This window comes from Corapipo altera, unplaced genomic scaffold (genome assembly GCF_003945725.1).
Source record: "Corapipo altera isolate COAL_440 unplaced genomic scaffold, ASM394572v1 55, whole genome shotgun sequence".
NCBI lineage: Eukaryota > Metazoa > Chordata > Aves > Passeriformes > Pipridae > Corapipo > Corapipo altera.
In genome coordinates, this window is record NW_020884882.1 from 12,256,215 (window position 1) to 12,282,602 (window position 26,388).

The following is a 26,388-nucleotide window of genomic DNA, read 5'->3' on the forward strand; positions in this document are numbered from 1 at the left end:
CTAAACTAATGAAGTATGTATATGAAGATTGAGAATATCTTCTAAAAAAGACACAGGCTAATTCAATCACAAGACTTTGAACTCAAGGAAGGAATTTTTGGTCAAGAGGTTGTGAGAAGTCAGATTAGATGATCTTAAAGGTCTTTGCTAATCTTCAAATCTCCTGTAAGAAGCACATACAGATTTGGTTTTGTATAATCTCCACATACCTTAACAAATTGAGCATATTGGTGATATCAATTTGTTTTAACTCTAGAGTAACAGGGTAGATTTTACCTGGATTTCCCCTGCACAACTAGTTATGGGTGTGGAACAGGCAGACACAAGTCTGCTTACCTACATTCTTTCTGGCAAGGCTGGACCACATGAACAGCTGATCCACAGTTTTTGAAACAAGTTTGTTTCATTAAAGTTCTGCAGGTAAATGAGGCAACTGAGGTCAAAAAAACCCACTGAATTGGAATGGCAGACACTTGACATGATGAAAAAGAATGTGTACCAAATACAAAAAGGGCAAAATCACTACAGAAAGAAGCCTTAATTTGAAGCTTCTTAAGGGAGTATTATGACTAAAGTAAGGAATAAACCAAAAATGTTCCCAATTCTTTGCATCTATATGCTATAGAAATGCAGACAAGCTTCTGCAAAACATAACAGCACGACCCTAAAATTTAAACCTCAGTGATCCTTTTCCCTGCATGTCTTAAGCATCCTGCCTTGCTTTCCCTAAGCACTTGTGGTTGAATGTCTGTTGACTGGGGCACATAGCAGGTGCTTCCTGGACTGAGACAAGGAGAAAATAAGCCATGTAGCTTCTGTGTGCCACTGAGAACTTCATCTGGAGCTTCCCAGAACCGATAGAGAATCTCCCACTTATATGAAGGCTGGTTGCAAGCAAAAGCTAAACCCACTTTTTGGCAGCATACTGTTCCTAAAAGCAAAAGACATTCCTTTGAATTCTGCTGGGGGCCTTCAGTGGTCCTAGAAAGCTGAAGACATTGTCCCTTAGGTGCCACCTGCTATAAAGAAACACACATTTTCAGTGATCACCTTTGCAAAATGTAGTAGTAAAGCAGTCAAGAGTAATTTAAGGCACTGAGAGTAAGAGAGAACAAACCATCATCTTAATGAACACTAAAAGCAGCAGCAACCTATTGACACAAAATACAGATGATTGATCATCAGAATATCCATCAGCTGCTCCCTTGACAGCTCGTTGTGATGGCAGGACATGAGATTAGAGCACAGCAGCTCAACTTGGAAAATAAACTCAGCATATACAGAAAGCTGATGCTGAACAGAGCAAAGAGATGAAGAAATCCCCCCAAATATTTTGTTCATGAATGTGCTCAGTTTTGTAACCTAACAAAGATAAAGATGAGCTGATTTGCACCTGACATTACCCCTTCAACAGCACAAAGTGTGGTAAAGATGCAAAACACTCTCCATGCGGTGAACTTCGGATGAAGAGCATATAAAAGCAGTGCATTTGGGAGGCTGCTAGAAACACCTGTTTCCAGGTAATGCTGCATCAGGTATTGCAGGTGACACTGTTCTCTGTTCTGCAGCTGAAGGCCAGAAACTGGGAACAGCAGCAGTACCACCAGCCTGATTTTCACTTGTATTTGAGGCACACAGAGGCCACTTCGAGAGCTTTTCATACACAAGGCAAACAAACCTGAGTAGCAGCAAAAAAAATGCTACACCACACTATTCTGCAAGGAACTGCAAGGAACAGAGAACAACATTGCTGAGCACTTGAAACAAGGAAAGCTATGTCCCTATAAGGAAATTGAGACACAGGCACGTTCCCTGAACAGGGAAAGGGGCTGCAGAACAAAGGGTGTTTAATGGAAGCCACAATATCTCCTTTAAACACAAAAACCATGTTAGAAGCATTGTTACTTGGCCTGTTCTCTAACCACACAGCTGTACACACCTTACAGTCATATTTCTACAACTGTATTTATCCCAATATTATGAATTTTACAGCTGAATTAATGAATAAAACCAACCTGAGCAATGGAAATACAAAACTATTATTAATCCTGCAGACAAATAATATTAGTGACTGTTCACCTACCATGACATGTGATAGACAGGGTAGCTACTAAACCATTCAAACCATGTATTTTAGAAGTCTGTATGATCCTTCTCTCCCCCTCCTCAAATATTTATTTTCTATAACAATAATGACCTCAGTATTCAAGGCAGTCTTTGAAGATTAATGACCAGTGGAGGTTAATGGTCCTCAGCTATTCTTCAAGCCATCAACTCCTCCCAGCCAGTCATTAATCCCCAAGAAATGCCTTAATGCTTCACTTATTACTGCTTAAGCATCAAGCCTGTAAATTTTCAGGGCATTAAATCTCAAAAAGTAACCTTTTTCTCTTCATACACCTTTATTTCAACAAAGCAGACAGACAAAATGAAAGTGACTTCGTTTTACAGGGAGTCACCTCAGCTTTAAAAAAGAATAGCATTTATTTGTGTTTATTTGCATTTGCTTTGGGTACTAATAAATAACATCCCCTTTCCTGTCAATTTAGCGAATTTCCTGACAAAATACTGATAGCAAACCTTGTCCAGCCAGCATGTCAGCAGGAACAAAATCTTAATGAGGATACGTTTTATTAGTTTGTTTCTGCTGCATGGAAAACAACCTGAAGGGACTACAGGTACTCCACTCTTCTGCTTATTATGTCATTGGTCTTCGATACTTATATATAAACATATATATATATATAAACAAATACATAAACAGGTGCCCTCCCCACAGCTCAGTCCCAGGGACAGCTGAAGCAGGAGACCACACTGGAGGATGTGGCATTGCATGACTCAAGGCCACATAATGTGGTTTCTAACACAGGCTCTGCCACTTGGGAAAGTGTTGTTGCCTCCAGACAACTTCTTCTTTTCATGTTTTACCTGTTAGATTAAACTGCTTAAAGAAAGGGAGAGCTCTGCTGTAGGATGCTGACTGAAAGACCTTGATTCCTGCCCAGGTTTGTATTCCACACTTCAACATAAACAATTACAACAAATCTCTTCCAAGGGCCTGTTAAACTCAATGTTCACATGGACATAATTTTGAACACCAAAGTGGTAGAGCATTTAGAAATCACAGAAACACAGAACAGTTTGGGTTGGAAGGGACCTTAGAGATCATCCAAAGATCCCTGCCATGGGCAAGGACACCTTCCACTAGACCAGGCTGCTCCAAACTGACCTTGAACACTTTCAGCAATGGGGAATCCACAACTTGTCCAGGAGACATTTGTTCCAGTTTCTCACTATCCTCACAACCATCCCAACTCATCAATCTTTCCTCTGAACCACTTATTAGTCTTTTGGAAAGTCATGATAAATGGTAAAGTACTTGTTTTGTTTCTGGATGCCAACAAAATAAAACAGCAAAAATGGCAAAAAAAAATAAAGTCTTTCTTCAAATAGTGACATCATCAATTGAATTTAATCTACATCCATTCAGAAGGTCAATTATACAACTGTGTCTAATTTAGACACACTTGATCTAGGTAGCCTATAAATCATCAAAAGGGCAGCCTTTCTTCACCTTTCTCCCCCCCTTTCTCTTATTCTTTTAAATGGACATAGTTTTGCATTCTTATTGTAATAGTCTAGCTAATAACTGTTTTAAAAAGTGTTCACAACTGTGGCTTTCAAAAGAAAAGGAAAAATTCTGTGTAGGGTTCAGTGTCCACAGATATGACAAACACAGCAAGATCTCATTATTTCTCAATCATTTTCTTTGAGGAAAACACAACAGATTCAGAAAAGAGTTGACATTACATTTTGAAAAAGACTAGACATAATATCAGACTATTATCATGCTCATTTATATTGGCACTTAACTAGCATTAGTTGTGAAGGCAACAGGGCTGGCTGTCAAACATGAGCAAATTGACAAGCTATTAGAATGCCAACTGGATGGATTCAATTAGGACATTTACTCCAGCACCAGAAAAGCTTGCTTTTAAGATAAGGCAGAAATGTGGTGTGTGTTGACCAGGAAATAAAGACAGAAAATTAACAGGCATAGAAGGAAATTTATCACTTCCCTTCTGCAATAAAAGCTACAAGCAAAGAGATTAAATCCAGAATATTAACTCTAGAAAAGGTAATATCCAGTATGAATCAGAGTATGGGTAAGTCTGTGCCATGGTTCTGCCCCAGAGACTGACAAGATCTGTGATCGTCTAGAAGCTATTTTGGGACCCTGATCTTGGGACTCTTCAGCCTTGGACACCAACACTGATTTTTGCCCCAGGTATTGAATAGATTTCAAAAGCAACAGGAGAGTTTTTAACAAGCTCTGAACACAAAGTAATATAAAACCCACAGTCCAAATCTGGAACACAAGTTAATCCTCACCCAGACACACCCTGGCATCAAATGACACAATGGCCATTTCTTTATTAACCCTTCAGAGCAGTACTTGTCTCCTCCACCAGCAAGGTGTTGGACTGTGGAGATGGACTCAGTCACCACCTCCTACCAGGGAGGTGGATATGGCTCCATATTGGAAGTGCCAGTGCAAACCAGGGTGCAGGGGCTGAAAGGAGAACCTGTAAGGGAGGAATGAAAAGATGTTTGGAGTTCAGGTTCCCATATGGGAAAGAGTGAACACGCAGAGGAAGAGGGAGGAACTGTAAAGGTAACTCCTGTAAAAGTTTGGGCTTACTGAGAGAACACATTTGAAGCCAGATCCCTTTTCCAGACGCAAATCTGGAATTATGCCACAGCCTATGGAAACAGCACTTACCATCTGCCATCTTCTGTGCATGCAACAAAATCACTGACTCAACCCCAAAAAAATACCTATGAAGAGGTCCATTTACTCTCTTGACAGACCAAGAAATATCTTTCCTTTTCCAGCCTACTTACTTCTAAAGTTTTCCAGATAGATGGTTTGCACTTTAGATATTCAGTGATTTTTGGCAGGATTTTGCAAACAAAAATGCAGACTGAGTAAGGGAAGAACCTACTCAGCAGATTCCTTGCCTCATCAGGAAGGGCACACACTGAGCTAATTTCAGGATCAAAGTCTTATACTATAGCTCTTACTGATAGGATTTTTTTTACGATATTCACTTCTCTTTGTTTTTAAAAATGTTTAGTTCCAGTTTTACTAAGATTAAATAACTATACTCCCTCCTTCATGTTTACACCTTTTATACACTTCAAAATGCTCAGCATGTCCCTCCTCCCAGGGAGTATAATTTTTTACCACTTCTCCAAAACCCTTTCACCCCCTGCCTCCACTATTTTTGATGCTTTCTTTGATTTATTCAGACACAGAAGTTTGATGAAGGGACAAAATGAAGGCCTTTATGCCAGGCCCAGTTTATCAAAATCTACACAAGAATTATTTCAAAGGGTAGGAAATGAAAGTTTTCCCTTTACGCATATTTACAAAATAAAATCAAAATTCACCAACTCCTTAAAAAAAATATTAAGAGGGAAAAAAAAGAATGAACACTTTTACTGTAGTTCAGTGTAGGAAAGGTACACCAGAGCTTTAAAAACTCTGGGCTGCAGAATAGCAGCAAGATAAGGGAAGTTTGCTTGAAACTATTATGATAAAAACGTGCATGAAGCATGCATGGAAAACTGGTATGTGTGATAGGAGGAAAAAAAGGGAATAAAATTAATAGGAAGTGGTGTGGGAACCTCTAAGGTTTCACTGCTGTGAGCTTGGAGAGACAACATCTCTTATGGGTGCCAGAGATAGGAATGTCCTATGTGGATCTTCCCCCCCATGAGTGACAATAACCATAAAAATAGAGCATCTGTAGCATCACATTTTATTTCATGTCATTTATTTGATTTTGGCTTCTTGATATTGGTCTTTTGAGGAAATCAGTTCTTACAGAAACAATTTTGTCACCAATGCAGCAGGTGAAAAGTTGTGTCAGTGAAAAGTTAGTTTACACACCATGTTGAAATCTGAAGGGTGGTTTGGGTAAAAAAAAAACAACACAAACTTTACTGGAACATCTGTTGTATCTGTGGCTGCACCAACTACCTGACCCAGTGAACAGTCAATGCTTCCATGCATTGCATCCAACATAGGGAAAAATCTTCTCCCTCCACTCTGCAGGCCAACTGCTGAGAAAGAATAGTAACTCAAAAAATTCCAACTCCAGCAGAATTTGGACCTCTCAGACACACTCCCAAAGGAAGGATTTTGTCTTATCATCTCACCTTATGCAAGAGAGGAATCCATCCAACCTGGCCTTGGACACTTCCAGGGATGGGGCAGCCACAGCTTCTCTGGGCAACCTGTGCCAGTGCCTCACAACCCTGACAGCCAAGAATTTCTTCCCAATATCCCATCTAACCCTGCTCTCTGTCAGTTTGAAGCCATTCCCCCTTGTCCTGTCACTCCAGGCCCTTTTAAACATTCCCTCTCCACCTTTCTTGTAGGCTTCCTTCAGGTTCTGGAAGGCCACAATTAGGTGACCCCAAAGCCTTCTCTTCTCCAGGTTGAACAATCTCAATTCTCTCAGCCTTTCCCCATAGGAGAGGTGCTCCAGTCCTCTGATCATCCTGGAGCCTCCTCTGGCCTTGCTCCAACAGCTCCATTCCCTTCCTGTGCTGGGGACCACAGAGCTGGATGCAGTTATCAAGGTGACTGGAACCTCAGCCTTGCACAAGGCACTGAGGCACTTTTAGTGACTTCTTGGTGGCCCTATTTTATTGTCCCTGCTACAAAATTACAGTTACAAATCCCATCTGAAAAATAAAACCAAAGAGGAATCTACAGTTTAAGAAAACAATCTCCCTTCCTAAGATGCCATAATGCCAGTAATCAATATTTGGCTTCAATGTGCACACAGGTACATGAACACTGCTCCAGATCCTGTGTATGTGGATGTACATAACTGCATATGTGCATTGCCTAGGGAAAAAAAAAATCAGTTTAATTCCCTCTGCACAAGAAAGAACTAAACAGGTATTAAGGACAAAATATGATTTTAGTTAGACTAGTGCAAAGCAGAACCAACACTTGAGTAGCAGGAGATTTATAACTAATAGAAACATCTCACTGACAATAGACTCAGACCCTGCCTGCTCATGGAAATAAAACTTTTCTCTTCCTATGACAGTTTTGAAATATCATCTGTAACTCTGAAAAAAGAAATTTGAAAATTATTCTCAGTTAAATCCATAGAAGCGTCGACCTTCAGCGTCTCTAATGTTCAAAGAGAAGGTACTTGCACTTCTGACTGACAGACCCATCGCAAATACAGCCCCAGCAGCTCCAGAGTGAGCGCTGAGAAACAAAATCTGAGCATCTACAACTCACTCATTCTCACTTATTCAAGCAGTTTTTCCTCTGTCAAGAGACTTGCACGATTCAAGAGTCAGCCCTACAGATAACAAGCAGTCAGGAAACCACTCTCATGTCTGAAGTGATCTCAAGCATCGGAGCGACAAAATAAAGCACATCTTCCTACAAAATTCCAAATCAATAGGGAAGTGCATGCTTCCAGTTCTTGAATTATCCTCTGTATTTACTACCTGGAGAATCTATAAGCAGTTTAGGCAAAATACAAATACTGAAAAAATCCATTATGCTTTAAAATAAACTCCAAGGTGAACATCAGACAAATCTCAACACAAAGACTATGCAAGTCTGGTTGGCATAAGATAAACCTACTATGTTCACTCTGGAGAAAAACTTTTCCCACAGAAACTCCACCTGGGAGAGACCTTCCATGGATTTTTCCAGCTTGAGATTCCAGAACTGACTCCAACAAACCTCATTTCCTTGATATGCCACCCCCCAGGCAGACTACTTAGCACCAACATGAGTGAAAACCAAAGCACACAAATGTCACAGCCCCTGTCCTGCACTCCTCAGAGCAGTCCCCAAACCAACCCACACCAGACAAACACATCCAGGTTTCCTTTTGGGCTAAGGATTAAGAAAGAAGCTTGTGATAAACCTGCCTCCATTTACTTTTAGTGAAAAGTACTAAAACATACTTGAAGAATTGCTGTAAAACCTTTCCAAAATTGGAAAACATCATTACAGCTTTATGTGCTTTTTCTTTAAACCCTTCCAGACCCTCTGCTATCTAAAATGTTAGATAATGCCTCGCTGCATTACCAAGTTAAACCCCCTCATTGAAAAGCTCTTGAATACATGAGCAAGATCAAAGCAGGTAAGCTCAATAAACTGTGTAGTCCCTGTTTAGGGGCTTGAGGAGCATCACTTCCACAGCATGTTGGAAGTAATTTTCTCTGGTGACACGCTATGTTTTGTCTTACTGAACATTTAACCTCTAGATTTGGACAGCACACATTTGGCACCGGCACATTTCTTCAGGGAACACCACAGTGGTTACTTCAAGTGACAGTTTTCTAATTATTCTGTCAAGCATCAATCTGTGAAGTTCCCAGTTCCTCAGCACTCTGATTGACAGGGCAATCAGTGCTTTACTTAAAGCCTCTAGAGCTGTTCTGCCCTGACAAATGCTTTAAAAAAAACCCCAAACCCAACCAACCCCTCATCCCCAGTTTGCAAAGGGAGTGCAATATTTGACTTCCAAAACAAATCCCCACCTTCTGCAAATACAGTTCCCCAAAGTAACCAAAAAAAATCACACATAAAATATAAAATGCACCTGGAGAAGAAGGAACTGACCAAACCAGTATTTTCTTTTACATTACAATAATTCATTTTGGGCATTGATTTGGAACAAATCAGCTGATAGAAGTACATCAAAAACAGAGAAGGAAGTGAGATAATGCAATCATTTTCACCAAGTTTTTCTTCTCTTGAGAGAGGGAAAAACCCCACCTTTGCAGCACTTTCAGCTTGATTCTGAGTTCCCCTGATTTCTGATGAACATCACCTTCCTCTGTTGAGGGTGGTATTGTGACAGACTCTCTGGGGTCTGTCAGAACCACTGACTGTAAGAAGTGGGGAAAATGAGTGACTTTGTGAGTGATAAACAATCAGCCCTGTACCAACTTCAGGGAATAATAAAAGCTATTTAGTAGTCATGACCACGATTTCCTAAATAACATGAAAGTACTTCATGCTCTTTATCCATGTAATTAAATTCAACACTGGGACTAAGATTTTGACCAAGAAGTTGGCACTAGAATTAGACAGGGTTTGATTTATATGACAAAATACTGCACCTGACAATTCAGCAGTGGAGTTGCTCTTCTTGGCTTTCTGGGACAGTCTTGTATTGGCATTGTTCAACTCCACACAAAGAGAAGATCTCTCACTGTACAGAACTGCAGCACCAATACCAGTAAGATACTATTAATAGTTTCTATTGCAATTAGATTTGTGCCAAAGGTGCTCCTGTGGTTTTAAATGGTAAATTATGAATAATGCAAGTTTGTTGAACAGCTTTTGATAGTGACCACCATGGAGTGTTCTGTGTTAAAACACACTGAACTCATCAGGACCGAAAAATAAATGAAATATCAAGTCAGGTGTCAAACAAAGGTGGAAGATTACAGCACATTTGATCCCTCACCAGAGTGAGCTGCAGAAAATCTTTCTCTAGATTTAATGCTTAGTTATTATTTTTAGGACATTAAATTTGTAAATATATTCACACAAAAACATTCATTTTTTTTCTTGGATTTGAGTCAAAACTCCCAACACACAGACTACCTTTGATTTATGGAATGAGGAAAGAAAGCCTGTCCTAATCCAAGCTCAAATCTAGTCATAGGCCAACAATGTCTATATAAATTTGGTTTTTTTCTGCTTCCTAGGCAGCTTAACACTACATGATTTTTATATATAAACCATCACCCCCATTCCTGTGGTGTCAGAGGAGTGTGGGTGCAAATGGAGAGGAGGAGGGTGCAAACATACACAAAAACTGCCTCAGACTTGAGTCCTTGACAGAAGGGAAAGACACAGCTGACCACTGATACTACAAGTAGCACTAGTTCTTTGATAAAAAGCCTAAAACTGGAGTGGTCAGTAAGGTGGAGGGTGTTCCACAGGCCAGGGGCAAGGCTGAACCCACCTGATTTTCTTATTGAAGTTCAACAGATGTTCAGCATTATTAAGAGTTAAAGGAATGTTGCTGATATGTAGACATCATCTTTGCTCTAATTGCTTTTATTTAATCTTCTCAGTTCAATTACTTCCATGGTTTGTATGACTAAGCGAAAACAAAAATGATTTGAGATTCTCTCCAAGTAATACACACAAAAATCCCAGAACAACTGTACAGAGCCCCATGGAAGTTCTGATTAAAGGCAAATCCTTCACAATTCAGAGAGCACATACTCAATCAATGGTTGAAGAGGAAAACCTCCAGGGAGCAGCAGGAACTAAACAATTCTGATAAGGTTTCTGTGACTTTCCAGCAAATAGTAATTTGCTCTTTTATATTTCTTCAATGAGAAGTCAAGCATTGCAGTCCCAAACCTTTAAATCAAATGATTTGCTGGGCATCAGGCATTCAACTTTCAGCACCTACTATAAAATATTGACTCTGTACATTCATTCATTTCTACCTAATAATTGATTCTTCTTTTTTTGCCTGTTAGAGACCTGTAACAGTATTCTGGGAGGTTGACTTAATCAAGATTTACCTAAGAAAAAAGAAATCCTCAGCATTTTCTATTTTTAATCTTGTCTGGATTAAAACTCGCACCACGTAAGCACGAATGTAATCCATTTTCTTAATGAGATGCTTTTACTCTTTTCCTCTGTTATCACCATTAATCCCAAATCCACCATTCACAAGAGCCATCCATAGTTTGCACAAAGGCTTCTGCTTCAATCACAGAGTTGGCATCACCCTGTCAAAGGACAGAGCTTTATGTTAACTTTTGCTTAACGCCAGTCCGTAGATACAGATTTGATTCCCTTCTCTGGTGAAGTGAACACTGGCTTCCATGGTCAGCTCACCTGTCATCCACCCAGAAATCCACTTTTAGGGCACTGGTGGCAGGTTTGCTATGTTTCCTGCACTGGGGCACTGCAGAGTTCTTGGTGGGAGGGTGGCAGTGCCACGACAGCTCCAGCCAGAGGCTCCTCTGCCTTGAGCGCTTTGCTTGGAGCAACGGAGGCTCCTTCTCCCCCACACTCACAGGGAATGAACATCTGGTGCTCTGCAGCTCTGCTGGTTACTCAGGCTTGCTCTTAAATAATTAGAAATGGTTTCTGAAGCACAGCAACAACCAGCACTGCATGCAAAACAGGTGGTGCAAACATGCACACAAGTTGTGTAAGAGCAGCAGTCATACACACACTCACACATCCACCTTCACATTTACACTTCACTGTAGCAAACCGCATGTAAAAATTAAAAAAAAATAAAATAAAATCTAGTTCTCTTTTCCCTTGACTTGTTTGGTGAGAAAAATATGTATATAAATGAAAAAGAATAAGATAGCCATTGCGGAAAATTCAAGGTTTGTAAAAGCAGTGAAATGCATTTTTATTCCTTAGGAATACCTGCAATAGTATATTACCTGCTCCACTGCCAAACAGAACAAATTTTATTGCTATTTGAAACAAGCAAGGCTATCTTATTCTTAATCAACTCCTCTAATTGCTTAAAAAAGAAGAATCTTTAAAATGTTTGATTTTTTTTTCCACTGAAAACACCTGAATAATTTTAGAAATTTCAGCAAAACTTATTTGTTCAGACATTATCAACCTGTCTTTCTTTACACAGGCACTAATTGTCTTTTAGTTGGAATTTTCCAAGTAATTTGGCTCAAAATGGTTTAATACTTTTCCATTAAAAAAGAATTATTAAAAACTAAGTTTTCAGCTCTTTTCCTCAAGTCAATTCTCTTCCCTTGAAACGTGTGGTCTTCCACCAACCCCAGGAGAAATCAACAGTTTCCATTAAAAGGATCTCAGAGTTTCAAATACACCCCTTCAGTTAAAGTGACAGTTTCTGTTAGCATTTAGGTACTACCATTGCAAAAAAAAAAAAAAAAAAAAAAAAGAAGAAACAGCTTTAAATTTCTATTCTGTTTTATAACAGAGACACAGCAAAATGCTTGGGAATTGGGATCGACTTTTCCCTTCAGAAACAGAGCCTCTATAGGATCCCAGCTATGTAAGCTATTCCAAAAGGCAGCAGTAGCCCAGTTTTCACCTTCTAGCCCCCCACAGTGACCTGTTGCCTTCTCCCATATGACACCCCTTCCTTGGGCATCCAGAACCACAGGCAAGTCCCCTATAATCCAGTGAAACTACCAGCACCAGAATGAGGTATACAACCTCATCCAGACAATTTGTAAGTACAAAAAACCCAAAAAAAATAGTATCAAATTTTTCTTAAAGAGTTGTAGGAATGAGTCAATCCATGCTGGTAGAAGGTTGAATTATTTATTTCACTAGACTTGCTGTCTCCATTTTAGAAAGGAATCTATATTGTCATTTTAATAACAGAGAGGGAATGAATTTCTTAAATACAGGTATTTAAGATTACTTTCCTCCCCAGTGCTTTTGAAGGTACTCACACAGCAAACAAAAGTTCAGTTCTGTTGACTAAAGGGGGCAGAGAAGAAACATCCTTCAAATTGTGACAAACGGAGGGGGAAAACAGAGCAGCAAAAATGTCCTGCTTTCTGTTCACCAGAGTTAAGACAGAATCTACTGTGGTGTTTGAGACTGAAAAACAAATGTGAATTTTTAAGATAGAGAGAAAAGTTTAAAAAAGAAATGAACGAAAAACCCACTGGGAAATTATTTCCCCCTCCAAAGGCATTAACTAGAACCCTAAAGAAAATTCAAAAATTGATTAAGCTTTACACCTAATTCAAGCCAAAGTCACTGAAAGATCAAGTGACTCAGATGTGCTCCCTGTACCTGATATAAACAGCACACAATGTGCTTTTTCTCAAGGATAGTTGAGGTTTGGCGTATGAACGTAAGAATTTGATAACCATAAAATCTCCTGTATTGACAGAGACAGCCCCCCAGGCTGTGACTGAAGTGGTTATTTCTGCAGACCTCATACTTTTCACCCTCACAGTGCTTTACACAGACTCTCCACACCCCTACCCCCTACTCACAGCTGATAACATGAATATTGGAGCCACCTAAATCAGCTGAACTCCTGTGCAACCGAAGGAACAGGAGCCCACAAAGTGTGTTTGAAATACTCTTCCCCAGCCCCTCCCAGACTGCACATATGAAAGAACTGGGGGATAAAAAACCCTCATGTTTTCTGCAAATTGCTATCAAAACCAGCAGCATTAATACAGGTAAGCTCTTCCCTTTTCACACTACCCTAAAGAATTTCACACTACCCTGAAGTCCTGATTTTAGACACTGCTCAGTATGTCAAAATATTGAAAAGGTACAAAAAATACATCTTTTGAGAAACAGGACTAATTTCATCTTCCTATAACAGGATAGTTTTTTATTAGAAGATGAAACTAAACCTCCGGCAAAAAGACTAAGAAATACTCATTTGTAGTAGATGTGGACTTGATTTGCCAAGTACTTAAGCACATGACAAGCTTTAAAAGTGAAGAGACTAATTTATTTCAGCTTTATCCATCCACTCAGAATAATAGATACTAAAATATTAAAACCTGAAAGAGGTTTGAATATCTTGTTGAATTTCAGCATGAATAATAAAGTTGTGAAATAATTCAGTCCTACCTGAAACAAAACAGATATTCAAGGGAAAGAAATAGCTTTTGCCCTCTTTCATTAAGCCACATTTCAAGTAATTTTTGTCTCTTCCAAAGCTTTTTCATGACCCTGCACTTAGCTATGCAAATACACTGATGAACACAGGAGATAACTGCACCTCAAAATGCCATTTCCATAGAAATGGGTGGATGTTCCAACAGACCTTTTTCTTAGAAAGATGCCAATTAATGTAAAAGCTGTGTATTTGCCAGACCTGCCTATTATTCTTGATCACATTGCTTGTGCCATGTGGATGGAATTAATAATAAATATATTAGGTTAGAACAAGATCACCCATCCCTGGAAGTGTCCAAGGCCGGGTTGGACAGGGCCATGGAGAACCTGGGCTAGTGGAAGGTGTCCCTGTCCATGGCAGGGGGTTGGAACAAGATGGTCTTTAAGGTCCCTTCCAACCCCAAGTACTCTGTGATTCTTTGATCAGGATCTATTTCCCATATTAGGCTGCAAACAAGAGCAGAGACTTCCCAGCAGAGCCAAGTGTGACATCTGCATTTTTTTCATGCAATTCCCTCCTCTTCCCCAATAATCACAGCACTGAGCCTGATACTGCACTTCTTCAGCTTCAAAACAAAGAGCTTATGTTGAAAAAATACTTCAAATTCCCATCTTCTTTTTTTTTTTTTAAGTATAGACATACCTTTATACTAAAAATCTCAGCAAAATCAGGGTCTATTATTCTTCCCTCATTAAAAGATAATTTTATGATGGGAAAATGCTCATTAATTTTGTTATGTTTTGCCATTTCTTCCCAAAATAGAGTCTTATCAGTAAGAAGAATAAGAAGTCCTATGTACCTGTGCTCCATGAAATGATGAGTAAAACCAGTTGATATTCATTTCACTGTCAGCAGAGTGTGCCTATCCCAGTACAAATGGCTGAAAGCACCTACTTGAGATATAGACTTAATCATCTGGGTCTGTTTCTATCAGGAACAGATGGAGATAAGGTGATTAAATTTCTTCATTTTGATGGAAAGAACAAACACTTTCCTAGACAGCCATAACACCTCAAACCACTTAAAAATAATGAGTATAAAAACATGATTTTCTCTCCAGAAGAGTTTAAGTAAGGACACCTATAAGTTTTCTTTTAAAATACTATTTCTTACCTGTATTATCAGATTATTTGTCTTTCATTCTCCTGTAAGTGGACTAGATAAGTGATCTATAAATAGATTCACAATAAATTACTTATCTCACCAAGATGAATTACCAAATTGAGACTCCTAAAATATCTTCCCTTTTTATTCTCACTAATTGGGAAATGAGTCACATAAATTTTGAAAATTTAATCCATTTGGAAATCACAGTGAAAGATTAAACACTTTTCTGACGTATTATACACAGCATTTCCTTTTACTGGGCAATACTAAGATATGTAAAGACATTATATTGCACATTATATTGCCCAGGCTGGACATGACATTGGGCATTTGGCAGCCAGAGGTGATGCTGGCAAGGGGTTCAAGATGGAAATCCTGCCTGTACCCACTGCCTTTCATTCCAGGCCCTGGTCTGGAGTGAGATGGTGATACCAGGCTGTGACACTACAAGAGACAGGTACTATCCCATAATCACCACATACTTCCCAAACACTTCCCACCACAGGCTCAGCCATCCTGGCTCATCAGTGGATACCTCAGAAAAAGTCCAGATTCTCCAATCCCAAGCACTGGTGAACACAGCCAATAAAAAAATCCTTTAACACTTTGATCATTAATTAAACACACCTTCATCAGACAAGCAGGAAAACGCAACAAGCCTTGACCACTCGGCAGCTGTCTCAAGAGGGTGATGCAGATTGTGTTCCAAGGAAATGGAAATATCTGCTCTTCACTCCCTGTTTTAGAAGGGATAGCACTACAGAGATGGTATTTGGCACACAAACATTTCAAATTCCATCCAAACCTAACAGCTCAGTTTTTATTGTGGTTCTTCCACAAATTTAACAGCATTTACCATCTAAGAAAACATTTGTGAATCTTTCTCATTCTGCCACAGAGGAAATGATTACAAAAATCACTGCAAGTTTTCCTCTTGGTTAGGAAGTTTATTTTCATATCCAGCTTTTAAGATTCATTATAGCCTACTTTAAAATGCCAAAAGGCATTCAACTTGTCAGTGCCCATAAATAATGGCAGATTCATGCTAAACTATATTTACATATCAATTACGTGGGACTCGATACTACACATGCTCTTGAAAAATATTTTATTCTTGATTATAAATCAAGACAATTCAATTATACATTTTAAATGCATAATTACGCATTTTAAATGCATAATTGTCCTCACATTTTCATAAATATTGGCAATATGCTATCAGTCTCTAAAAATGCCTCAATGAGATGAAAGAATGCATTTACAATATTGTAAGTATTCTAAAAGATAAATAGTCATTTCACATTAATTCTGCAAAACTGCAAAGACATTAGAAAAAGCCCTTGTTAAAGTTCTATTAGTCTGTATTTTCTCAACGATGCAGTGCTAATAAAAATGTGGGAAAATCCTAAATTACTACTATAAACTCAAAACCTATAGTAGCTATAAAAGAACCATGAACTGCTCCATTGGCTAAAGGCAAAGTATTTGTACAAATTTCTGAGGCAGAAAATACAATACTCCTTTGTGAACTTTTTCGAGCTTTGCAAGATGTTTCTGTGCCCTCATGGGTCTTTTCTACCTCCACAAATTCTCATTTTATGAGAGTAACCTTAAACTTTCAAAGCCAAGGCATTATTGCCCATACAAAATTGCTAATCACAGATTTAGGTTTAGGGCTATTCTTTGAAACACAAAAAGAAAGCTCCAGACCATTTGCTGGCCACAAAGCAGGGTCAGCTGTTCCTGAAACATCCTGGATAAATGTTTGTTTAGGTAGTTCTTAAAAAAGTTGTGGTGCTGGGTAGACTCTAAATTCCCAAAATAAACTGCTGTAGGACTGAACTACCTTTTCTCGCTGGACAATTTTCAGTACAGCCAAACTACACACCTGCACTTCTTTCCTGCAGTTAAACTTCACTGCTTCTTGCCTGACCAAGGCACACACTGAGCAGATTGCCCAGGTTAACTGAAGGTTTCCTTCACCTTTTTGTGTCTGGTTCCTCTTTCAAACTGTGTATCTTTTGTATATTTGGAATAAGAGGATGGTCTCTACCTACCTCTTTACACCCCCCAAGAGAAAAGGGCCCCTCAACATGCTATTAGGACATAATACTAAGATGGCATAGTAAGATCCAGCTTCCAAAAACTGTGGATTGATTAGACAACATCTTACAGAAATGTCTAAGTTGCTACAAAAAAACTCAACAGGTTTATTATGACTGTTTAAAAGAAAATAGTATTGCACTTTCACAAAAGCTGTGGTGAGTGCTAAGCTGCCAGGACAACAGGGTTCTGTAATAAGCAGTGAAGAAAGAGTAATAATTTTTATAATTTTTATTTTTCTTAATAATTTTTTTATTTCTTAAACAAACTACAAAATTTTTGATCAGTGTTTGATCAGTAATCTATGGTAGATGAGTATTATAACCCACAGTTCACACAGAGGGGTAAAAAGAGCCGACAGAGCCTCAACTTTCAAAAGTGTTCACTAAATTCAAGTGCCACCGTTTTCAGATACCCAGCTATGAAGGGTCACACAGAGGTGTGAACCTTGGACTAGCAGTTAGGACTTGTAGAACCATATAGTTTAGCACACAGAGATTTTTCACCACAATAACTCTTCAGCTGCAGCTTTTAAGAGTACTCAAACCAGCACATGAGGCTTCACCCTCTTGTGAGAATCGGAAGAACATACAAGGCATAAAAACTTTTCATGCTGTGTAAAGAAGAGCTGGGTAATGAAGTGTGTAAAGGGAGCATGATATGTGAATGAGAAAGCAAAAAGATTTCTAATGACTCAGTAAGAACAGGGCTCCCCTGCCTTATCTGCAATGACAAGCAATCTGACAACTCAAACAAATTCAGCACTAATGCTCTATTTCATGTCCATAACTGAATGCTATTTACAGTTCCTTTTTTCCTCCATTACATGCACACTGACATATGCTGTATGTGTGACAGAGAAGGTTATCTGATCCTACTGATTTATGGTTTTGCATTATTGTAACACTGAGAAATCCACTGCTCACACTTAGTCAGTTAAATGCAGAGACTGTATGATGAACTGTCCACAGCCAGCCTTTGCTCTAACTCTGACTAGGATGAGGCTCACTGTCACAGAAATGTGACCATTGTAATTTTTGTATTTTTAAAACCTCTACACATTGGTTTTTATTTACGATTTTTAAAACTTAATAGATCCCTTTCCACTCCCCCACATGGAACTTCCAGGACTAACAGCAATAATAACCAATCTTATCAATGGGTAAGGCAGTTCTAGAAGAAAATTTGCTCAAGAAGCTGTGGGGATCCCATCCCTGGAGGTGTACAAGGCCACGTTGGACAGGGCTTGGAGCAAACTGGTCTAGTGGAAGTGTCCCTGCCCATGGCAGGGAGTTAGAACAAGATGATCTTTAAGGTTCCTTCCAACCCAACCCACTCTATGATTCTATGAAAATCAAATGAGGTGGTTGTTTCTAGATGTTGCCTTTGATAATCTCTTCCTTTTAGTCAAGACAGACTTGAGAGCTGAGGCTGACTGGCACAACTGATGCTGCAACAGCCAGATCCCACTAACGATCTGTGGGAACTGCCTGCACTCATCACTTGGTCACTGACACTATTTTTACTTTCATTTGATGTGATTATATTGTCTCAGTGCCCGATCCTAGATCAGGATGGACCTGCTGCTGGCCAAGGCTGAGCCTATCAGTGACAGTGACAGCACCTCTGGGGTAACACAGTTAAGGAGGACACAAAAAACTGCACAACAGCACCTGGAGAGAGGAGTGAGAATAGGAGTGGAACAGCCCAGCACACAGCAGGGCCAGGGAAGGAGGGGCAGGAGGTGCTCCAGGCACAGGAGCACAGATTCTCCTGCAGCCCCTGGTGCAGCCTGTGGTGAGGCAGCTGTGCCCCTGCAGCCCAGGGAGATCCAAGGGGGAGGAGGTATTTTTTCAGCTTTACTCTTTTCGAAACCTTGTTGAATCCTACAAACAGCCATCATATGGTAACCAGATCTTCAGCAGGAAGAAAAACAAGCACCTGTTCAGTGTGCTCAGCAGCATGTGAGAGTACTCAAGGGTGAGGACTTCACTGGGGATGCCTGAAGCAGCACTTCATACATGCAGTGGAGAGCCAGGTATCACCCAGAACCTCTGAAATACTGAAGAAAACAACCTCTTCTGCTTCACTGTGGGACAAAGCAGATCAATGTAGCTCCCATTGTGCCCCCCAGGAGCTTGAACTCCCAGAACTGAGCCATCTTCCCCTTTCCTGGTACTAGCTAAAAAGAGGAAAGACTGTTTATTTCCTGCCAAAGCAGATGCACAGCACAAATTCATAGAAATAAGATGGGCAGGAAGGAGGAAAAGAAAAAAAGAAAGAAAGAAAAAAAGGCAAATGGAATTTAGACAGTGAATAGAAAGGAATTCAGAACCATTGCAATGGCCTGTCTAATCTAGATACGGCAGACTGCAAACAAGACCAGAACAATATAAAAGGGTCACTGATTCCAGGGACAGCATTTCCATCCAAAAGCCAGTGGGTAACCTTTTGCAACAATAAAAAAACCCAAACCACGTTTTTTTTCCCCCAAGAATTATAGACACTGACAACTGACAGATTAAACCAGTAGCAAACCAGCTAAGATCTTAATTTTTCCCAAAACCAGTATCTTCAGCTTCACTATATCAAATCATGGCATACTTGGGGTTTTTTTGTGAGATTTTTTTTTTTTGCTTTAATACAAAGTAGACATTTTAAAGATAACTAAATGCAGAGAGAGATCTATTTCAAAGTGCAGTTGAACATTTCCTTCTGCAAGATTTCTTCTCTTGCAATGTCCTTAACTCTGCAGCGCCACATCTCAGCACAACTAAAAGAAGTGCTTCACCATATTATAGCTCTGAAGACTTTTTTAAATTCTTTAGTCTTCAGACATTTAGACATTTACAACAATTAATTGAATCTCAAGCTCCCAAGAACAAATTTTTATCTTCTCAAACCAGGTGGGAATCAAGTTAAAGGCTACAAGGAAATGACTGACCAGATAGAACTGTGAATGCTGAATCAGCCACAAAGACTCCTGGGACTGAAACCTTACTATCAGTTAAGAAAAGAGAGGATTCATTTAATTATCTTACTTAAATTAGTGAGCTAATGGACATGGTGTATCAAGAGAGGAAATAACAAGACATTTACTGTATTTTCTGAACAGAACAAAACAGAACATGAAATGTTTTGCCTTCCCTATCTTCAGCCAGTCAGTGCCAGGAATGGCACAGCTACAGCATCAACGCTTATTCCAGGTCCTTTCCATGTACCTTTTTCTTCATCTCAGTAGCAGAGCTTCACTAGCCCTGGTGTGAGCAGTTAGTGTTAAGCAGTAATATATAAGCAGAATGTATAATAGAAGAAGGATACATTTACAAGTCAAATGCTGGGCATGCAGATGTTACACAGCTGAGATCTACTGAAATACCTTTTTGTTTTAAAATTGTTTAAACTCAGTAACCTCCATCACCAGAATTAATACCTGCTGTTTGTGCTGCAGCAGACGGTAGAACCTACTTAGCATAGTGATAATCACCAGACAAGTTGTGTATCTAAGACTTTACTGCACCTGCTTCCCTACCACTAACATGGGTTTCAGAACTAAATTACATCTCAGCCAAACCTTGATCATCACACGAAGCACACACTGCAGAGCAGCTCAAACACACACCACCAAATCTTCCTGTAACATCCTGAGAACAGCCAGAACTCACACAAAGCCAAGCACAGCAGTGCCTACGAGCACCAGACTAGCACCCAACTATCCAGTTTTCTATCATGATTCTCAAGTCCCTTCTCAAGTCCTGTCTCCCTTCTACCCCAGGCAAGATATCTCACTTCTCTACTTTTCCAAGTCTGTTCCTTTAGGCGTATTAATGACTTCAAGCTCATAAGGTCACTACACTCCAGAAGGAGACAGCCACTTCTCTTCCTGTGGTTCTTGGAAAGAACATACACTTAGACTTCTACAGACAAAAGGTCAGTGTGACCCAGGTCTATTGGAGTGCAGAATGTTTTAAATAATGCAGATAACCCTGTCTAGTAGAGTTGAGCCATCAAGGTACTAAGTGCTTTAAAAATATGCAAGGAGAGCTACAGCTGCAAAGAGCTTGCAATATGAAGTTGACCTGTGCTTACTTTGTACTGTAAATCTTCTTCCTGATTTTGCCTTGAAATTTTGCTGCAAACAGTATCCACCTCTATTTAAAAAGTCATAACATTTTGTCACTTACTACTGCAATTACAGTGATGTAATTTTCACAGGAAGGTGTTATTTAGAGGAGCTAATACCACATCACAATGAACATGAGAAAAATGATTGGAAGCACAGAAAAAGTGAGATAAAGGAGATAAATCCACAAAAAGAAGCAATATGTTGAAACAAGGACTTTAGCAGTGACGTTGGGTGCAGGAGATGGGAAAGATGATCAAAGCCCTTTGACAGATTTCCATTAGTAAAAATATCAACAGCAACTAAGTTCTGGCTACACACAAAAGCAGAACTCCCTGTTGGCAGGATGGTCAGGCTGGCACTGCTCCAAAGCCCACGCCTGATCAATATTCTCTCAGCAGATATTCCAGTTCTGTCTGCAAAGGGGACCAGTGACCTCAACATGCCAACATGCATCTCTAGAAATAACTTCTACTCAATACACACAAACTAATGTCTTCTCGTCTTGTTCAAAAAAGAAAAGAGCAACTGCACCTCCATCTGCAAAAGGAAGTGTCAGAATGTTCCAGGCTATGATTCCAGTGTGGGAATGTTAATTAAACACAGACTATCCTGCAGTGCAGGATCAGATATTTTAGAAACCTTGAGCTTAAAGGAGTACAAATGAACTTTAGAATTAGCTATTTCCTTAATTCACATTTTCCTTTTCAGTCTACTGTGGTACTACACTGCTAGGAATGACATTTTACGTATCTAAAACTCACAAATTCCATTTTAGGAGTGAGATGCTCCAAGTTCAACACTTCAGTGCCCAGCATTGCCACATTGGCACTTTGGTGTTGAACTGCCTTGAAAAAGTTCCCATTCACAAATGACCAGAAAATTTGAGTATGAATCAGGAGCCAGTAAGTCATTCCAGTGCTTCACACTGAAATAATTTTCCTCCCAGGTCACCCTTTTGGTAACTCATCCTCAGTTTTCACACCATTATCTGTATTTTTCACTATTCATAGTCCTATAGCAGGGCTCCTATGGTCCTACGCAGTTGTATCACTGCATGAGGAAGCTTCTGGTCCAAACTCAACATTTTTACCTTTGGATCTGTTGTCAGCAGCTTGAATGCTTGGTACACTTGTGCTTCTTTTACACCTCCACCGAGATCCAAGAAGTTGGCTGGCTTTCCACCATTCAGGGATATTATATCACATGTTGCCATGGCAAGTCCAGCTCCATTGACTGTAATTGTAAACATCAAGTGCTTATTTTTCCCATGAAAGTACATAAGATTTGTGAAAAGGCTTAAAATGTGTCAGCACAACCACACAACATGGCTCAAAATCTTACATATCTATTTCTAAATATGTCAGTACCTATTCAAGGACATCCCACACAACGAATAATTAAAAATCTGGTGCAAACCCACCAACACTTAGGTTTCTTTAGGACTTAGATGTGCACCTTCCCCTAAGCATGTATGAAGACTGGGATGGTAATTGGGGGAAATGCAAAACCTGCTGATTTTATTAAAAATAGAGACACAGAAACTTCTGGGAACAGTGATTGTATCATGAGACATGAAGGACAAATTGACTCCTTAAGCTCCCCTCCCAACACTCTGATAGCAGTAGATGATGCTTTGTATTAGTGTAACATAGACAACTCAGTTTTGGGGGCAGATCTCAGACTGCCTTTTATTTTGCATTTGCACCAGTCTAGAAGCATTACCATGGGCAGGAACATCCTCTAAACTAGGAAAAGTAGATGAAAATTTTGTGTGCCCAGTAGGTTGATCCTGCTGGACAAAGGTTCCCCAGTCACTTGGAATTCAAGAGCAATACCAAATACTAAAAAAAATTCCATAGTATTGCCAATTGTTGTTTGGGTTTTGGGGTCTTTTGGTTGGTTTTGTTTTGCTTTAAATTGAGATTAAAGTCTCACTGTGACTTACTGAATCAACTGCAAAACATTGCTAGAATCTTCTAGATTTGTGATTAGAGCACATATCTGAGCAATGTAAATGCATTTTCTCACCAAGCTGAGAAAAAACATCTAATTCAATTAGATTAATAATAAAATGTTGTACTGGCTAAAAGAATTTCTACAAAATTAAAATTGTGTAGACTATAGCAGACTTTTTTACTTATCTCTTCTAAACAGCAGAGTAATTTCTGTTCTAAGGAACTTCAGGAAATAAAAAACTGTCATTTTCCTTTTAATAGCCAAGCAGATTCTTTAGCAGCTTTCCTTAAAGAGAAACGGAGTTCACTATTCAATTTTAAGTGGGAATGTCATGTTTATACACACATACTTTTGCAGTGTCTTAAGTACCACAGTCTCATTTTTGAAACTTAATGATTGATTCTTGATGACTTTTCTTGTTTTAATTACTCGAAAGATCAATTGCATCAGCTTAAAAATTCAGGCTTCTTCTTTAGCCTGACACCACTCATGTCCTGCCTGTCTGCTGTGGCCATCATCACAGTTACAACACAATTTTAGCTTCATTCCTGCAAGAACTTGAGGAAGGACAGACAACCTCAGCAAAACAGACTGAAATATTGTCAAGGGTGGACTGAATGTCAGAATGTAAACAAAGTTTATACATTGAACAAGTATGAATTTGTCTTCAAATGTCTTTTGGATGTATTTGTTCTTACCAAAGCAAGCAATGTTTCCATCCAGTCCTATGTATTTCAAATCATATTTGGCAGCTTCGTTCTCTATGGGCTCATTTTCAGACTTGTCATCCATGGCAAATATTTCTTTTTGTCTGAATTCTGCATTGTCATCAAAGTTTATCTTGGCATCAAAGCAAACAACTACAGGAGAAAATAAGACAGCATGCAGGCATTTAGAGTTTACAGTTAGTCAGAGCTTCTGAAATATTATGGCTACTGCAGCAGGGAGGGGGAGAGGGTTGCTTTGGGAATGATGGCACCTCCAGCATATGATCAGCTGAAGTCCATTGAGTCCAGCAGCAAAGGGCAGGTTTCCCTTAAATTCTCTACTAAGAACACATTATTTCATTAAAGATCTCAAACAATACGAAGCCAACATATGTTAAAAATGACCAAAAGACTACTTTTAAATCAAGAAAGTTTAAAAAGTAAATAGAAAACTTCTCATCAATATCAACATCCACTATGGTTGTAAAAACAAATCAAGACACAGCTAAACCTGACTATATTAAGTAACAGATAAAAGTCTGGCTAGCAGCTGGAATATTCACATAAACACACCAGTAACAGAAATGCCTGTAGAGTGTTATTTGCCTATTTCCTGACTCATTATTTCTCCGGGTTTGCATAAGCAAACACCTCATTAGATTAAAATGTTGTAAGTAAATGTGAGACTATATATGTATCATATTACTATTTAAGTAATTTCACTTGTGCTATACCCAAATTAAAATTACTCACTTAAGTATAATTGATTTGTTAAGGCAAATCAATCAGACTTAAGTGCCTTTAAATGCTGTATCCAATAGTTTTTCTATCTGCTGGGGTTTTATTCATATTGCCATTGAAACACATAGATGGTACATGTGAATGTGTTCATGAGCACTGTACACATCTGGAGGTCAATTACAATTAAAAAGATAATTTTAGTCTTTCAAAACGTTTACACAAATAGGAGAGTTGTAACTCTATGTCTTGATTTCTATTGGGTTTTCTTGTTTTGCTTTTTTTCGATGCTGATGTGGTTTTGTTTTTTATTTTTTTAATATCTGACTTGTAACTGATAGCAGATTAAATGAAAACAGTATCAAATTTCATTTCAGTGACTGCAGTTTCAGAAAACTGTTCATGAGTGTGTACAACAAATCTCTTGGAAGAGTCTAGATCTCACCTGGTCAACCATCATGTGGGAATGTGCCAAAAGCAGAAATACCTGCAGTTCATCATATGCTTCTACTGTACTAAAGCTGCTTCAATTTTATTTTTTTTAGCAATGAACTAAGACTATTTTTTTTTCTTCAAGCTTTCAGTTCCTTAAATTGCAAAAACAACTGAAAGCTAGAGTACAAGTGCAGTTTCAGAGCTCTGTTTAAACACAAACATCCTCGATGTCACATTAATAGAAACTCATTTCTACAGAACACTCATCTTTAACAAAGGCCATGCTGTACAAAGTAGCTGCAAAAACATGTATTAATATTTATCAAACCATTTTCACCATCAAAAGCACATTGTTACATGCATGATGGATTATACAAATGGATTTTTCTTCTAAACAAATATCAAAGAAAGCTCCAACAGTTATATTCATGAAGTACTTGTGTTGTTATTGCTAGTGGTGTAGGATTTTTGTCATCTACAAATTCAACAGTTTACACTGAGAGCAAACAAAACAAAACAAAAAACCCCAAAATGGGCATAAGAGGAATCTGACCCACTACTGTTGACAAAGAATTTGCTACAAAATTAAACAAAATACATAAACCAATGTATCTCCTAATGGAAATTCACACAAGTGAAAAACACAAAACACAGCAAGAAATAAATCCATCTTATCCATTACTTTGACAGGAATAATGGTCTTCATACAGAGACTTGTATTTTATCATTAGAAATAACTGCATTAAGCTACTCAAATGTTCTTCCATTTGTTTCATCTTTATTCTTCTTAAAGACATTTCAGATGGAGAAACTGCTAGCAAAAAAGAAATAAGCACAGGAAGACTCCTGTGCATGTCTGCTGGTAAGATGGCTTTCACAGCTTGAAACCCACTCTGTTTCTGCTCCTCAGCTTCCTGGATGCAAAACACATACGGAAAAACTTCAGAGAGAAGAGCATAAAAACTCCTACCATCCCTCAAATTAAGCCCTTCTCACTAAATAGGCACAGCCACTCCAGAAAAGCCAACTTGGTAACTTATCCAAATAATAATTTCCATAGTGACACCTCATAGTGCTCCAGCAAGGATGCAAAGTTAGTAACAGCATTGTTCTTTAGGACCTTTAAGGACCACATTTGGTTTTCTCTCATTTCAAACTATCCTCTCCTTCACTTGCCCCTACTTGTCTACCAATTGCCACTCTTGGTACCCACCAAATATGTCTTCAGCACCTCAGTGATGCCCCTGTCGTGTTACCTGTCAGTGCTGCCTCTTCCATTCTCACTTCATCCTCAGTGTCCACTCACCAACACCCAAGACATACTTAAAGGTCTTCTTCTTGACTGGGAGGGATGTAAGGACTGAACTGGGGTTCTGTCCCTTGCTCTGCCAAAATAACAGAACAGCAAAGTGCTTCTCTCCCAGTCACCCAAGCCAGTCTTGAGCCAGTGAGTGAACACCAGGGCAGCCTGACCCTGGCACAAAGAGCTCACCTTGAGCTTGTTTCTCTGCCTGACTTTAGA

At 39.1% G+C, this 26,388-nt stretch overlaps 1 protein-coding gene across 2 annotated transcripts in view; it reads right to left on the bottom strand.

Annotated features, from left to right (window-relative positions):
- Positions 1–26,388, bottom strand: part of SUCLG2 (succinate-CoA ligase GDP-forming beta subunit) — a 119,444-nt gene that overhangs the window by 28,183 nt on the left and 64,873 nt on the right. For both annotated transcript variants that reach the window (XM_027640666.1, XM_027640667.1), the window contains 2 exons: positions 23,685–23,846; positions 22,121–22,263 (listed from right to left, as the gene is read on the bottom strand). In XM_027640666.1, coding sequence (XP_027496467.1) covers positions 22,121–22,263; positions 23,685–23,846 — 305 coding nt within the window. The remainder of the gene's footprint in view (positions 1–22,120; positions 22,264–23,684; positions 23,847–26,388) is intronic.